This window comes from Aythya fuligula, chromosome 24, assembly GCF_009819795.1.
Source record: "Aythya fuligula isolate bAytFul2 chromosome 24, bAytFul2.pri, whole genome shotgun sequence".
Classification (NCBI taxonomy): Eukaryota; Metazoa; Chordata; class Aves; order Anseriformes; family Anatidae; genus Aythya; species Aythya fuligula.
Genome location: NC_045582.1, coordinates 2,764,978 through 2,779,863, shown reverse-complemented (window position 1 = coordinate 2,779,863; position 14,886 = coordinate 2,764,978). Strand labels below are relative to the sequence as shown.

Here is a 14,886-nt window from a genome sequence, read left to right as displayed (position 1 = left end):
CCCGGGGGCACCGTCCCCAGCCCCGTGCCCGGAGCTCCCCTCGCTCGGTGCCCACCCCGGGGGCGGCCCCGCGTTACCGGGCCCGTAACCGGTAACCGAGAGCCCCTCCCCGGGGACCATGGGACCGCGCTGGGACCCGGCTCCGCTCCTCGGGGGCTGGGACACGGGGGACACGGAGCCCGCAACCCCCCCGGGTGGGGCAGCGGAGCCCCGGCGCCGCCTCCCCGGGATCCCCGGGGGGTTCCCCCCGGGGCCGCCCCCGTTCCTCTCCCGGACTACCGGTCCCGGCGTGCCCGGCGCGCAGGCGCAGTGCTGTCGGAGCGCACGCCGGGCTCGGCATGGCGGAGCCGGAGGCCGCGCAACCCGGGAGACCCCCCCCGGGTCCCGGAGCGGCGGCGGCGGCGGCACCGAGCGGGGGACCCGGGAGCGGTAGCGGCGGAGCTCCCGGTGCGGCGGCGGCGACGACGGTGTCTGGGGGGACACCGGGTTCCAGCGATCCGGCCCGGCCCGGGCTCAGCCAGCAGCAGCGGGCGAGCCAGCGCAAGGCGCAGGTGCGCGGCTTCCCCCGCGGCAAGAAGCTGGAGAAGCTGGGGGTGTTCTCGGCGTGCAAGGTGCGAGCAGGGGGTGGGGGGTAAAGGGGGGGGTGAGGGGTGAGGGACACGGGTGCTGAGTCGGGGGGGAGCAGGGTGCTGGGCAGAGCGGGGGGGGTGCGGGGTTGTGCATGGGTAAAGGGTGCAGGGATGGGGTGCTGAGATGGGTAGATGGGGTGCAGAGCAGTGCATGGGCAGGGGGTGCAGGAGCAGGGTGCTGAGCCATGCAGGATGGGGTGCGGGGTTGTGCATGGGTAAAGGGTGCAGGAATGGGGTGCTGAGCTGGGCAGGGTGCTGAGCAGGATGGGGTGTGGGGCTGTGCATGGGCAGGAGGTGCAGGAATGGGATGCTGAGCCAGGCAGGGGGTGCAGGAGCAGGGTGCTGAGCAGGAGGGAGTGTGGAGCTGTGCATGGGCAGGGGGTGCAGGAGCAGGGTGCTGAGCCATGCAGGGGATGAAGGAGCAGGGTGCTGAGCCATGCTGGATGGGGTGCAGAGCTGTGTATGGGCAGGGGGTGCAGGAGCAGGGTGCTGAGCTGGGTAGGAGTAGGGTGCTGAGCTGTGCTTGAGCAGGGGGGTGCAGGAACAGGGTGCTGAGCAGAGCAGGAGGGGGTGCAGGGTTGTGCATGGGTAAGGGGTGCAGGAACAGGGTGCTGAGCTGCGCAGGATGGAGTGTGGGGCTGTGCACGGGCAGGGGGTGCAGGAACAGGATGCTGAGCCAGGCAGGGGGTGCAGGAGCAGGGTGCTGAGCAGGAAGGGATGTGGGGCTGTGCATGGATTAGGCATGTAGGAATGGGGTGCTGAGCAGAGCAGGAGGGGGTGTGGGGTTGTGCATGGGTAAAGGGTGCAGGAATGGGGTGCTGAGCTGCATGGGGGTGCAGGGGCAGGGTGGTGATCTGGACAGGAGCAGGGTGCTGAGCAGGAGGGGGTGTGGGGCTGTGCATGGGCAGGGGGTGCAGGAACAGGATGCTGAGCAGAACAGGAGGGGGTGCAGGGTTGTGCATGGGTAAGGGGTGCAGGAACAGGGTGCTGAGCTGGGCAGGATGGAGTGTGGGGCTGTGCACGGGCAGGGGGTGCAGGAGTAGGGTGCTGAGCCATGCAGGAGGGCGTGCGGGGCTGTGCATCAATAAGGGGCGCAGGAGTAGGGTGCTGAGCCGGGCGGGGGGTGCAGGATGGGGGAGCCGAGCTGTGCAGGATCCTGGGGGTGCAGATGGGGGGGCGGTGAGGATGTTTGGGGCGGGATGGGTGCTTCGGGGTGGGAAGGGAAGCTTCTCAGCACCCAAAGGCAGCAGCCCCGGCACCGGGCAGCGCGTGGGGCTGCTGCGTGATGCCCTCCCCGTCCCTCATCCCAGGCCAACGATGCCTGCAAGTGCAACGGCTGGAAGAACCCCAACCCCCCCACGGCCCCCCGCATGGACCTACAGCAACCGGTGACCAACCTGAGCGAGCCCTGCCGCAGCTGCAGCCACGCACTGGGTAACCCCAAACCCTGCCCCTAACCCTCAGGACCCCCCCGGGACCCCCCCCACCGGGACCGGGATGTGGGGGGGGGTCTCACCTCAGTGCTCTCCTCGCTGCAGCCGACCACGTGTCCCACCTGGAGAACGTCTCGGAGGAGGAGATCAACCGGCTGCTGGGCATGGTGGTGGACGTGGAGAACCTCTTCATGTCGGTGCACAAGGAGGAGGACACGGACACCAAGCAGGTCTACTTCTACCTGTTCAAGGTGCGTCGGGGGCTGGCTGGCTGCCTACCCTCTCTTCTGACCTCCTGGGACTTTTTTTTTTTAAAATCTGGGGCTGTGACGTGTCCCACCAGCCCCGCATCCACCCCATAAACCCACCTCGTTCCCCATGCGCTGCCCCGCCTTGGGTTCTCCTGGGACGGGGATTTCCAGGGTGCGTTAAACAAGTGATGAGGCCTCACGGGCTTTTTGCAGCTCCTCAGGAAGTGCATCCTGCAGATGAGCCAGCCGGTGGTCGAGGGGTCGCTGGGGAGCCCCCCTTTTGAGAAACCCAACATCGAGCAGGTGAGGCTCGCGAGCCGTGCCGCTGCCTTGTCCTCATCCCGCGCTGCTCTCGGCGGTCCCGGTGCTTGCACCCTCTGTGGTGGGCAGCACCGAGGGGCTGCTGTTCCTTTCCCCAGCCTGCCCTGTGGTTTTCAGCACCCGGCTTGGCCCCTGGTTGTGCAAACAGCGGGGCTTTTTGCTTCGTGGTGCAAACTCGGGCTCCAGCTCTCCTCTCTGACCCTAAGAGTGGGCAACTGGAGAGGGCTGGGGTGCCTGGGGTCGGGCGCGCTGAGCAGCGGTGCGGTGATGGCCAGCGATGGCCAACCCTGCTCCTGCTTTTTCTCCCTTTTTTTCCAAATTTTCAAGTGCCTGGGAGTGGCTGCCCCAGCCCTGATCTCTCCAGTGCTCCCTGTGGTTTGTACCCCCCCCTAGTGCTCATCCATCACCCCCTTTTCTCTCCCCCAGGGAGTCCTGAACTTCGTGCAGTACAAGTTCAGCCACCTGCCCCCCAAGGAGCGGCAGACCATGTACGAGCTCTCCAAGATGTTCCTGCTCTGCCTCAACTACTGGAAGCTGGAGACGCCGTCCCAGTTCCGGCAGCGCTCGCAGAACGACGACGTGGCCACCTACAAGGTCAACTACACGAGGTGAGGGATGGAGGCAGGCAGGGGGGACACCTCGCATCCTCTGCCTCTCCCCAGCTCTCCCGGAGCTGGAATCCAGATGTTGTGCTCCCAAATAACGTGGCCCATGAGCCCCGTGGGTCTCTGCTTCCCGAGGAGGGCTCGTGCAGCTGTCCCAGGAGGGATGCTGAAGCTCTCCTGTCCCCCAGGTGGCTGTGCTACTGCCACGTGCCGCAGAGCTGCGACAGCCTCCCCCGCTACGAGACCACTCACGTCTTCGGGCGCAGCCTCCTCAAGTCCATCTTCACCGTCACCCGCCGGCAGCTGCTGGAGAAGTTCCGGGTGGAGAAGGACAAGCTGGTGCCGGAGAAGCGGACGCTGATCCTCACCCACTTCCCCAAGTAGGTGCCCGAGGCGGGGGCGCCGTCGGTGAGGCTGTGCCCAGCTCCCCGGGGCTGCGGGCATCCAGCTCCTGCTCCTGCCTGATGCGTGGCTCCTCGCCAGGTTCCTGTCCATGCTGGAGGAGGAGATTTACGGCGAGAATTCGCCCATCTGGGAGGCGGATTTCACCGTGCCGGCTGCCGAGGGTGCCCAGCTGGTGTCGCGCCCAGGTACCTTGGGGAGCAGCTCCCTGGAGCTGGGGGGGTGAAGGAGTGGGGTCAGGAGATGGCTGGGATGCTGCCTAGCATGGGTGAGGCGCTTCCAGTCCATCGTGGGTGTCCCATGGTGGGTGTTTGTCCCTCCTCCAGCTGCCGTCAGCACCGTGGCCGTGCCCACCACGCCGCTCTTCAGCAAGAAGCTCAGTACCAGCAGCTCTGCGGCCAGCATGGACACCGGCACGCCAGAACCCATGCCAGGTAGGGCCAGTTTAGGGGGGAGAGGGACCCTCCTCGGAGGTCCTGGTGGGGCTCCTTGGGGTCCTGGTGCCTGAGATGCTGCCCCCCATCCCCAGGGGAGAAGCGGAAGCTGCCCGAGAGCCTAACGCTGGAGGACGCCAAGAGGATCCGCGTGATGGGCGACATCCCCATGGAGCTGGTGAACGAGGTCATGCTGACCATCACCGACCCCGCTGCCATGCTGGGCCCCGAGGTACGGCGCTGGGGAGCACCGGGACGGCGCTACGGGGGGGCGCAGCCGGCACTTGGGGTGCCGTGGGTGGGCTCCGAGGTCCCCGTGCCACCCGAGCCCCTGGAAGAGGACGGAGGGGGGTCAGAGCTGCTCCCCCTCCCTCCTTGCCCCGCAGACCAGCCTGCTGTCGGCCAACGCGGCGCGGGACGAGACGGCGCGGCTGGAGGAGCGGCGCGGCATCATCGAGTTCCACGTCATCGGCAACTCGCTGTCGCAGAAGTCCAACAAGAAGATCCTGATGTGGCTGGTGGGCCTGCAGAACGTCTTCTCCCACCAGCTGCCCCGCATGCCCAAGGAGTACATCACCCGCCTCGTCTTTGACCCGTGGGTGGCTGGCTTTTGGGGGGCACACACACACGACAATTGGGGTTTTGGGGTCTCCCTGTCTCACCCTGGGCTTTGCAATCCCCCCCAGGAAGCACAAGACGCTGGCTCTCATCAAGGACGGGCGAGTGATCGGGGGGATCTGCTTCCGCATGTTCCCCACCCAGGGCTTCACCGAGATCGTCTTCTGCGCCGTGACGTCCAACGAGCAAGTGAAGGTGGGCTCCGGGGGGGGGGGGGCTTTGGGGGGGGCAGGATGGTGCTGTGCCAGCCCCGGGGGGTGCCAGTGCTGGGGTGGGAGTGGGTGCCCTGCAGGCGTTGCCTTTGCCATGCGTGGCGGAGGGGTCCTGGCACCCTTGGGGGGGGGGGGCCTTGGGGAGTGTGTGGGGGTGCCTTGGGGGGGGCACCCCCCGTCTCACAGAGGCTCCCCCAGGGCTACGGGACGCACCTGATGAACCACCTGAAGGAGTACCACATCAAGCACAACATCCTCTACTTCCTCACCTACGCCGACGAGTACGCCATCGGCTACTTCAAGAAGCAGGTGGGCTCCTTCCCCTGCTGGGGCTCCCCCCTCGGCCTCGTTCCCCTGCCTGCGAGCCCCCTCCCACCGCCCTAATCCCCCCCCCCCACCCCCCCAGGGCTTCTCCAAGGACATCAAGGTCCCCAAGAGCCGCTACCTGGGCTACATCAAGGACTACGAGGGGGCGACGCTGATGGAGTGCGAGCTGAACCCCCGCATCCCCTACACCGAGCTGTCCCACATCATCAAGAAGCAGAAGGAGGTGCTGCTTTTTTTGGGGGGGGGCTGCCAGGCTCTGCTGGCTCTGACCCATCCCAAACCCGAGGGGATGGGGACCCCAAGAGGGCGGTGATGGGGACCGCAAGGTGGGGCTGGATGGGAGCCATCCCTTGAATAACCCCATCACCTCCCTTTTTGGGGTCCCCAAAGGCTGGCATCTTCCCTGGAAATGGGTTTGCAGGGCAGCAATAGGGTCACTTTGGGGATTTCTTTGGGACTTCCAGGGACAGGGGCTGGCCCTGGGCAGGAGGAGGGTGCAGCCTCGTTCCTTGGATCTGGGGGGGGACCTGGAGCATCCTGCGGTGCCCGCTGATGTTTTTCCCCCCTTTCCCACTGCAGATCATCAAGAAGCTGATCGAGAGGAAGCAGGCGCAGATCCGCAAGGTGTACCCGGGGCTCACCTGCTTCAAGGAGGGCGTGCGGCAGATCCCCATCGAGAGCGTCCCCGGCATCCGTGAGTCCAGTGCTGCTGGATGGAGGGTCCTCGGAGGGGGGGCAGGGCCCCATCCTGACCTCAAACGGCTGAGGGCAGGGCTTTGGGGTGATGCTGAGCCTTGTTCTTCCAGGAGAAACGGGCTGGAAACCGTTGGGGAAGGAGAAAGGGTGAGTGGTGCCGCGAGCGGCGGTGCCGGGGGGGCTCCTGGTTCGTGTCCCCTGCAGCCCCAGGCTGATGGGCTTTGTGCCGATGGGTCCTGCTCTGTGCTGATGGCCCTGCTCTGTCCTGCAGCAAAGAGCTGAAGGACCCGGACCAGCTCTACAACACCCTCAAGAACCTCCTGGCCCAGATCAAGGTGGGCAGCGGGGGCGCGCTGCGGCGCCCTTCACCCCATCCCTGTCCCCTTGGGGGGGAGAAGGCCGGGTGAGCCTGGCTCCGCCTGGGTTGTGGATGGGTTATTTGGGGAGCAGGACCCCTGGGTGCTGGGGCAGGCGGGTGCTGACCCCCCCGTGGTAACCTCTGCCCCCTCCCCAGACCCACCCCAGCGCGTGGCCCTTCATGGAGCCGGTGAAGAAGTCGGAGGCGCCAGACTACTACGAAATCATCCGCTTCCCCATCGGTGGGTGCCAGGGGTCCAAGGGGGGGCTGTAGTGTTCCCAAGCATGGGGGGGGCATGGTGGGGAGGGGGGGTTGCTGTTGGGGTGCTGGGACATCCATGGAGTGAGGTAGAAGAGAGAGGGACCCCTTGGGGGGACCCCTTGGGGACCCCTGCGTGTGTCTGGCTTGGCCACCCGAGGAGATCCCGCTGGGTGGTGGGCACGGGGCTGTGCTGGGGGGGGGGTCCTGACCCTTTCCCCCAGACCTGAAGACGATGACAGAGCGCCTGAAGAACCGCTACTACGTCACCAAGAAGCTGTTCATCGCCGACCTGCAGCGCATCATCACCAACTGCCGCGAGTACAACCCCCCCGACAGCGACTACTGCAAGTGTGCCAACACCCTGGAGAAGTTCTTCTACTTCAAGCTCAAGGAGGGGGGGCTCATCGACAAGTAGAGGGGGGTGGGCCTGGACTCCTGGGGCTGCCAGATCTCCCCCCCCCAGGTCCTTGCCTGCAGCTGGGGAGGGGCAGGGATGCCCTCTCCCCAAGGAGAGGAGAGAGGGAACCCCCCCCCTCTGAGCAGGGTTTGCTGCTGCTGAACAGCCTGGGGGGGTTCAGGGTGCTCCCCCTGGGGGGGTCCGGGGTTTATCCCTGTCCTGGCAGCCCCCCTACTCCTGGGGGAGTGTTGAGGGGCTGGGGGGGGGGGTCGGAGCAGAGCTGCCTTGCTGCCTCTCCCCTGGGGCTGTGCCTTCTGCCCCCTGTGTCTCAGTGCCAGGGCAGGGCCCCCCCCTCTGCGTCCTGGTGCCAGGGCAGGGCCCCCCCAATGCTTTGGGTTTCTGCAGGGACCTCGCCTCCTGCTCCCGTCCACGCACAGGCAGCACCTGCCCCTCTTGAATGTATGGCAGGACCCCCCCCCCCAGCCCTCTGTGGGGCAGAGACCCCGCTCCTGGGCTCGGCGAGGGGGGGTCCCTGCTCCTGCTGCCTCTCCATCAGCTCTTCCCTCGGGGCAGGGGCTCTGCACCACCTCCCCCTCGCCTTGCTGGGGACGCTCGGGGGGGTCCCATCCTGGTTCCTGCTCCCCCTTGCTCTGCCCCGGCTCTGAGCCAGCTTCAGCACGGGGCTGGGGGGCTGGCTCTTGCTCGCATCCCTTCCTCGCCCCCCCTCTTTGTCCCCATTTGCCCCCTGGGAGCAGGGCTGGGGCGTAGCATTAATTTATCCCCTGCTTGGTCGCCTGCTGCCTTATTGCCCGTGGCTGTCCTTCATGGGGGGGGGGTACTGGTCCCACTCTGGGGCCTTACTGGCCTTGCTGGGGGGGGGACCAGACCCTGTCCAGCCCTTCCCGTCCACCCATTCCATGTGACTTTTATTTTTTTATTATTATTTGGGTTGTTGTTGTGTTTTTTGTTTATTTTTTTTAATAAATGTACTTGTGCACACCCAGCTGCCCCCTTGTGTCTGGCACTGCACTGGGCCCCCCCAAACCTCAGAGGAGGAGGGGGGTGGGTGGGGAGAGCTCCAGAGCCGCTGGGTGCTGTGATGGGGGGGCACTGGGATGAACTGGGGGAGTGTGGATGTGGATTTTGGGGCACGGGGGTGGGAGGTGCACGGGGGGGAAGGGGAAGGTGCAGGGGGCTGGGGGTGCACCAGGCTCAAGTGGGGGGTATGGAGGGGCTGGGGGGGCGCTGGTTTGAACTGGGGGGGTGGAGATAGATGGGTGGGGGTGCACTGGGCTGAACTGGGAGGCGTGGCTGGGCTGGGAGCCGGGAAAAGCTGCGTCTGCAGCAGCTCCTCCTGCTTTCGGTTTCTGTTCCCGACTGGGGCGGGGACGGGGATTGGGATCGGTGCGAGCCGGCAGCTTGGCACGGCACAGCTGGGTTTGGCTCGGCTCCCTTCACCCCAAACCCACTCAGCCGTGCGTCCCAGCCCGACGTCGTGACCAAGAGGCATCTCCCTGGGGTTTCGTTTCCTACCGGTGTCACCCATGGAGCTGCGCGGGTACCAGCACGAAGCCGTGGCCCCGGCCCTGCGTGGCCGCAACAGCATCATCTGGCTGCCCACGGGGGCTGGCAAGACCCGTGCCGCCGTCTACGTCTGCTTGAAGCACCTGGAGAGCCGCCAGGACGGCAGGGTGGCCGTGCTGGTCAACAAGGTGGCCCCAAGGTCCCCGTTCCCCCTACGCTGGGAGGTAACGGGGTGGGAGGGTAAAGCGCCGGTGATCCCGGCTCGGAGCTGACGGGGTCGGTGTGTGTGTAGGTGCACCTGGTGGAGCAGCACGCCAAGGAGGAGTTCCACGTCCTGCAGGGCACCTTCAGGGTGACGGCCATCAGCGGGGACAGCAGCCACAAGTGCTTCTTCAGCCAGGTGGTGAAGCACAGCGACATCGTCATCTGCACGGCCCAGATCCTGCACAACGCCCTGCTGAGCCGGGAGGAGGACACGCGCGTGGAGCTGACGGGTGGGCACGGGACCCCCGTGGCTGGGACACCCCCCCCTGGCTGGGACACCCCCTGTCTGGGACATCTCCCCCTGGCTGGGACCTCCACATTACTGGGACCCCCCCCCCGGCACGTCCTGCGCTGCTCACCCCGCTCTCCTCCCTCGCCCCGGTGCAGATTTCTCCCTGCTGGTGATCGACGAGTGCCACCACACGCACAAGGAGGCCGTCTACAACAAGATCATGCTGAATTACCTCCAGCGCAAGCTGGACGGGCAGCGGGACCTGCCGCAGATCCTGGGCCTGACGGCGTCTCCCGGCACCGGGGGGAAAACGTCCTTCGAGGGGGCCGTGGAGCACATCCTGCAGGTGGGTGCTGCGCCCCCAGCCTGGGGCTCGGTGGGGTTTGGTGGGGTTCAGTGGGGTGCCTGGTGGTGGTGCTGGGTGCCAGCGAGCACCCGGCACCGTGCTGGGCTGCTGGGGCTCAGGGTTGGGTTTTGGGGCTCTCCCCTTTCAGATTTGCGCCAACCTGGACACCGAGGTGATCACGTCGGCGCAGGAGCACGCGCAGAACCTGCAGAGACAAGTGCCCCAGCCCAGGAAGCAGTACGACGTGTGCGAGGAGAGAGCATTGGTGAGGGCAGCAGGTTGAGCCCACTGCATTGCCCCCAGGCCCTGCTGAGCTGGGGGGGGTCCTCCTTGGATGCTTGGGGGGCTCCTGGAGTCCCCCTCTCCACCCAACTCGGGCTGATTGAAGGAATCAGCAAACTAGCGCAGGGGATCCCATCACCATCCTTTTCCTGCCACGCAAACCACCCCAAACCCCAACCCTCCCAGCTGCACCCCCAGAGCAATGCCCCCAGCCCCCTGGGTCCTGAGCCCCTCTCCACTCCCAGGACCCCTTCGGCCAGCGGCTGAAGAAGATCATGGCGCAGATCCAGCAGCACATGGGGACGACGGGGCTGCCCCAGGACTTCGGCACGCAGACCTACGAGCAGCAGGTGGTGGAGCTGGAGAAGAGAGGTGAGGATGCGGCGGCTGGGGGTGCCGGGGGGGGCATGGGGCTGGCGGGGGCCGGGTGTCACCACCCTGGTCCCTGTTCCCTCGCTAGCGGCCGAGAGGTTTTGCCGCAAGACGCGGGCGTGCGCGCTGCACCTGCGCAAGTACAACGACGCCTTGCTGATCAACGACGCGGTGCGCATGATCGACGCCTTCCAGCACCTGCAGCAGTTCTACGCCATGGAGAGGGACATGAAGGACCCCACTGAGCGCTTCCTGGCCACCACTTTTGAGGGTATAAGAAGGAGGGCCCCGGGGGGTGCAGCAGGGTGGGCGCGGGCTGGTTTTGGGGGCACGGAGCACCCCTCACGCCCCGTTTGCCTGCGCAGAGAACAGGGCGAGCCTGCTGGCGCTCACTGGGTGCCAGCTCTACGAGAACCCTCGGCTGAGCAAGCTGGAGGAGATCCTGCGGGAGAACTTCCAGCCCCAGGGCTCTTCTCGGGGCATTGTCTTCACCAAGACCCGGCAGAGCGCCCACAGCCTGCTCAGCTGGCTGCAGGATGCGACCGCGCTGAGCGGGCAGCACATCAGGGCGGCTGTCCTCACCGGGGCCGGCTACAGCAACCAGACCAGGCACATGACGCAGGTGAGGGGATTGGGAGGTGCCCAAACCCACCGTGCTACTGCTCTGGGGCAGGAGCATTGCTGCAGCCCTGAGGAGGGGAAAGAGCTGGATGGGGTCCGGCTCATTTTGGGGGTGCCGCAAGGGGCTCAGAACCCTACACGGCCCCCGTTCCAGAAGCATTTCCTCCCTTTGTCCCCGCAGAATGAGCAGCAGGACGTGATCAGGCAGTTCCGCAGAGGAGACCTCAACCTGCTCTTCTCCACCAGCGTGGCCGAGGAGGGCCTGGACATCCCCAAGTGCAACATCGTGGTGCGCTACGGGCTGATGACCAACGAGATCGCTATGGTGCAGGTAGCACCCAGGCTCCCTCCGGCCACCCTGCCTGGTCCCTGCTGGGATACCCCAAAGCCACCCGGGGGGCACGTGGGGACCCTATTACACCCTGTACATCCGCTGGCAGCTCCCTGGGGATGGACCTGACCCCAGGCAGAGCCTTGCAGAGGTGCAGCGGCACGGGAGGAGCGTGCCGTGCCCTGTGGGACCTGCAGCACGAGCGCAAACGCTGACTGCGGTGTTTGTCCCTTCTGTTACAGGCCCGGGGCCGTGCCCGTGCCGAGAACAGCGTTTACTCTGTGCTGGCCAAAGCCAACAGCAGGGAGGTCTCCCGGGAGCAGCTCAACGAGAACCTGGTGGAGCTCATGGAGAGGGCCATCCGGGAGGTGCAGGCCATGCCCGAGCATGAGTACCGCCTGAAGGTGAGCACAGCAGAGAGACAAACAGCTCCTTCCCCTGGCTGCTGATGGGCACAGCCCTCTCTGCGCCCTGCTTTTGGCTGCCTGCTCTCCCCTTGGGGCGGCACCAGCTTCTGGGAAGGGGTGGCACGAGCTGCATGGGGCAGAGTGTGCGGGTCTGTCCCGCCGTGCGGCTCACGCTCTCCAGGACAGCGCATCCTTCCATGACCACGTCTCCTGCTGCCTCTGCGGTCTGCCCCTGCCTGTTACCCCGTGCTGACCTCGTCCTCCCCCTCGTCTCGCCTCCCCTGCCCTCTTTGCAGATCGCGGAGCTGCAGCAAAATGCCGTCATCGGCTGGCAAGTGAAAGAAGCCAAGATCAGCGAGAGGCGGCAGCTGCACGACCCGGACGATGTTTACTTCTACTGTGTCAACTGCAACGTGGCCGTGTGCTGCGGCAGCGACATCCGCACCGTGGAGGGCATGCACCACGTGAACATCAACCCCAGCTTCAGGTCGGAGCCAGCGGGCAGAGGCCAGCTCTCGGCTGTCACCCACATGAGCCACCGCGCTCTCTGCGCAGGATGGGCAGGGGTGGCAGCAGCCTGGGGACGTTGCTCCGGAGAGGTCACAGGGGCTCCGTGGGGCTGCGTGACCATGCGAGCAGAAGTGCTGATGGCGTTTTGTCCCCTGGACCGTCCTCCTCAAGGTGTTTTTTTGGCCCTTTACCTTGCAGGCGCTACTACACGGTCTCGCTGCGGAAAATAAGCTTCCCGCGGACGTTCAAGGACTGGGAGCCTGGGCGCCGCGTCATGTGCAGCGGGTGCAGGCAGGTGAGCAGGGCCACAGAAATCCCCCCCTGCTCGCCCCTAGGCTGCATCAGCTCCTGGCCAAGGAATTGGGGCTGCCTTTCCCTTCAGCACGTGCCTGTTTGTGCCACGTGTATGGGGCATGGGGGCATGGGGGTGGGTAGCGGTGCCCTGGGACGTGCCCTGGGACGTGCCCTGGGAGGATGGAGCTGCCTCCAGCACCCAGCCCTGCAGCCTGGGCTGCTGCACCACGCGGTGCTGACCGTCCCCTCCCTGTCCACGCAGGAGTGGGGAATGGAGATGATCTACCAGCACGTCAAGCTGCCCATCCTCTGCATCAAAAACTTTGTGGTGGAGACCCCGGCTGAGAAGAGGAGGTACAAGAAGTGGAGCAGCGTGACGTTCCCCGTCAAAGAGTTTGACTACGTGGAGTACTGCTCCAGCACCCAGGAGGACGAGTCCTTCTAGAGCCAGCTCGCCCAGGACTACTCCCAGACCACGGGGACCCTTCCTACCTCCCTCGCAATGGGGCAATCCCCCCGGGTCCAGGCAGACGGGCAGCTGTGCTTGCTCCTTTTTCCCTTTCCAGCCTGAGCTGCTGCAGCATGACCCTTCCTAGAGCCCGTGGCTGCGGGGGGAGAAGGCTTCGCTGCACCCATCTCAGGGTACGATCCCAGGGGAGCGGCTGCAGGGTGGTGCTGAGGGACAAGGCACAGGGATGGAAAAGCTCCCGAGCCCTTGGTGCCCGCCGGCCAGCCGCTCCTGTCCCCGCAGCCGGTGCAGGACCCTGCTTAGGGACCCAGGCTTCTGCCACGGGGCTGAGATGCAGCCCAGCATTTCTCTGCTTTCTGAACTCGACCATCCCGCATTAAAAACGTGTGTTCGTGCTGGGCACGAAGGCGACGCTGTGCGCTCTCATTCATCGTGCAAACTCGCTGCGTGCAGGTGGGTCGGATGCGGGTAGCCCTGGCTGGGGACTGCGTACATCTTTGCGCCTCCTGCCCTCGGCAGAACTCGATGGGACGGCTCTGGGACGTTGCGGGGAGCTGGACCACAGCATCACCCAGCTGCCAGGGTCCCCACCAGCAGCCCCCCTGCCTGGGGAGCAGTTTGTTTGCGTGGGGCTGCAGCAGCCGCCCCCCTCCGAGCAGCCCCCAGCACCTCGCCTACCCCGGGGGGGAGCAGAGCAGGGCGAGCTGCGACCCCTCCGGCACGGCTCAGCCCCGCAGAAACACATCCTGGAGCCGTAGGGGCATCTCCCCTTGTGCAGAAATAAAAAAAAAAAGGCGGAGGGCTGAAATGGGGCACCCAGCACAAGGAGGGGGTGCCTGGCTCAATCCTGGTCCTGGCCAGGGGCTCCCGTCCTTGCTCTCCCCCTGCCGGTCGCTAGAGGGAAGCCAGAGCCCGGTGCCGGTGCTCGGCCCCCGGGGGGGGCGATGCTGGGGCTCAGGGGTCGTGGGGACACGGAGCGGGGCTGCCACGCGTGGACCTCGCCGTGCGCCTCCAGGGTCCCGAGTGGGGGGGTGGGACACGAGCAAATGGGGAGCTCCCCCCGCGCGGGGGCACAGCCCAGTTCCAGGTGGAGGTAGCCCCGGGGGGAGCACGCAAGCCAACTCCTGCTCATCAGAAAGTAGGTAATGAGGCCGTTTGAGTTATTTGCAGCTCTCCGCAGGCCGCCATGGCCTCTCCTGCCTCTCCCCAAGCAAGAGCCCTCCTGCGGGGCCCCTGGATCATTTGGCGAAGCTCAAATTGCCCTGATTTGGGTTTGGAGAATGCAGGCTGGGAATTAACCCGCTGGGGGCCTGCAGCACCGGGCACTATGCCCTCCCTCCGTCCTGGATGGCTATGGCTCTCCCCTTACCCCCTTTGCTCCCCCAAACCTCCTGCAACGCTGATCCAAACCTGCCCATCTTTAGGGGCGCACCCAACCCCGTGGGATACAGGGCAAGGAGAGCGTTGCTGTGTGGGGCTCCGTGGGTTTTATGGCTACCTCGTGGGCCTGCACCCAGCCTCTGCCCTCTCCTCCCAGCCCTGTTTACCACCAGCCCCCTTTGGCTTCTCCCTCCTGGGAGCTCAGGCACCGTGGACCCGGTGGCAGGGAGCAGCCAAGCCGCAGCGCCTGCTGCTGTGACCTTGGCTGGTGTCCTTCAGAGCTGGCATCCTTCGGAGCTGATTTCTGCAGGTTTCTCCCTTGGCAGCTCTGCCCCGTGCCCAGCCCTCCCGGATGCCCTGGTAATGCCACCTCGGGGGCTGCGTCTCCGTCCCTGCATCCTCATCTTGGGGAGGAGGCACTGGCTTCTCCCCTCCGATCAGCAGCTGGGGTCATTCCCGCATCAATCGGGTCTAGAGCATGCTGCTGCACTGGCCTCAGAGTCCTGGGGACATGGAGAGGCTGGAAGTCCCTGTCTGACCACGTCCATGTGCCATGGGGCTGCCCGAGCGCGTCCCCAGCCCCAGCCAGCCCCCTGCGTGTCTTCGCTTCGTGCCACTTGTCCCCCCCTAGCCCACAAGACCCTCTGCTCTCACCTCCTCATGCAGCCCCAGGCCAGCTTGTCCTGTGATTAAAACAAGGCGAGAGCCCCACTTCATCACTCCAATTGCCTTGTCGATAACCAGGCATTAGCGAGGGCTGCTGGGCCGGTCCTTGTGTGCCAACACGTCCCCCGCCAATAACCTCTGGATTTAAGCCTGTGGCTCGGAGCATCTTTGCTTATCTCAGCTCCCCGATGCCCTTACGTTCCCGGCCGTCATAACTCCCTGCCTGTAAGCGGAGTCAGGCACC

The 14,886-nt window shown here is 65.8% G+C and overlaps 2 protein-coding genes across 2 annotated transcripts; both read left to right on the top strand.

Moving 5' to 3' along the window:
* The first annotated feature begins 338 nt into the window (after positions 1-338).
* KAT2A (lysine acetyltransferase 2A) lies at positions 339-7,023 on the top strand. The gene is made up of 18 exons (XM_032202918.1): positions 339-611; positions 1,940-2,063; positions 2,168-2,313; positions 2,527-2,616; positions 3,061-3,242; positions 3,428-3,619; positions 3,723-3,829; positions 3,968-4,075; positions 4,171-4,307; positions 4,462-4,670; positions 4,762-4,888; positions 5,104-5,214; positions 5,312-5,455; positions 5,812-5,926; positions 6,039-6,075; positions 6,200-6,263; positions 6,443-6,527; positions 6,769-7,023. Exons 1-18 carry the CDS (start codon positions 339-341, stop codon positions 6,960-6,962), a joined length of 2,445 nt encoding a protein of 814 aa, XP_032058809.1. The 3' UTR covers positions 6,963-7,023.
* Positions 7,024-8,488: 1,465 nt separating this feature from the next.
* Positions 8,489-13,007, top strand: DHX58 (DExH-box helicase 58). Its single transcript, XM_032202919.1, has 12 exons — positions 8,489-8,656; positions 8,761-8,962; positions 9,120-9,310; positions 9,459-9,575; positions 9,838-9,964; positions 10,053-10,235; positions 10,330-10,586; positions 10,767-10,916; positions 11,159-11,320; positions 11,620-11,810; positions 12,032-12,128; positions 12,390-13,007. The coding sequence occupies exons 1-12, from the start codon at positions 8,489-8,491 to the stop codon at positions 12,570-12,572; spliced, it is 2,028 nt and encodes a 675-aa protein (XP_032058810.1). The 3' UTR covers positions 12,573-13,007.
* The last annotated feature ends 1,879 nt before the right edge of the window (positions 13,008-14,886 follow it).

Bases quoted from the DNA above. Each gene is read 5' to 3' on its own strand.
- KAT2A (XM_032202918.1), top strand. From the start codon at position 339: ATGGCGGAGCCGGAGGCCGCGCAACCCGGGAGACCCCCCCCGGGTCCC. The intron at 3,243-3,427 runs GTGAGGGATGGA...CCTGTCCCCCAG, and splicing joins TACAAGGTCAACTACACGAG to GTGGCTGTGCTACTGCCACG. The intron at 3,620-3,722 runs GTAGGTGCCCGA...GCTCCTCGCCAG, and splicing joins ATCCTCACCCACTTCCCCAA to GTTCCTGTCCATGCTGGAGG.
- DHX58 (XM_032202919.1), top strand. From the start codon at position 8,489: ATGGAGCTGCGCGGGTACCAGCACGAAGCCGTGGCCCCGGCCCTGCGT. The intron at 9,576-9,837 runs GTGAGGGCAGCA...CTCCACTCCCAG, and splicing joins TGTGCGAGGAGAGAGCATTG to GACCCCTTCGGCCAGCGGCT. The intron at 9,965-10,052 runs GTGAGGATGCGG...TTCCCTCGCTAG, and splicing joins GGTGGAGCTGGAGAAGAGAG to CGGCCGAGAGGTTTTGCCGC.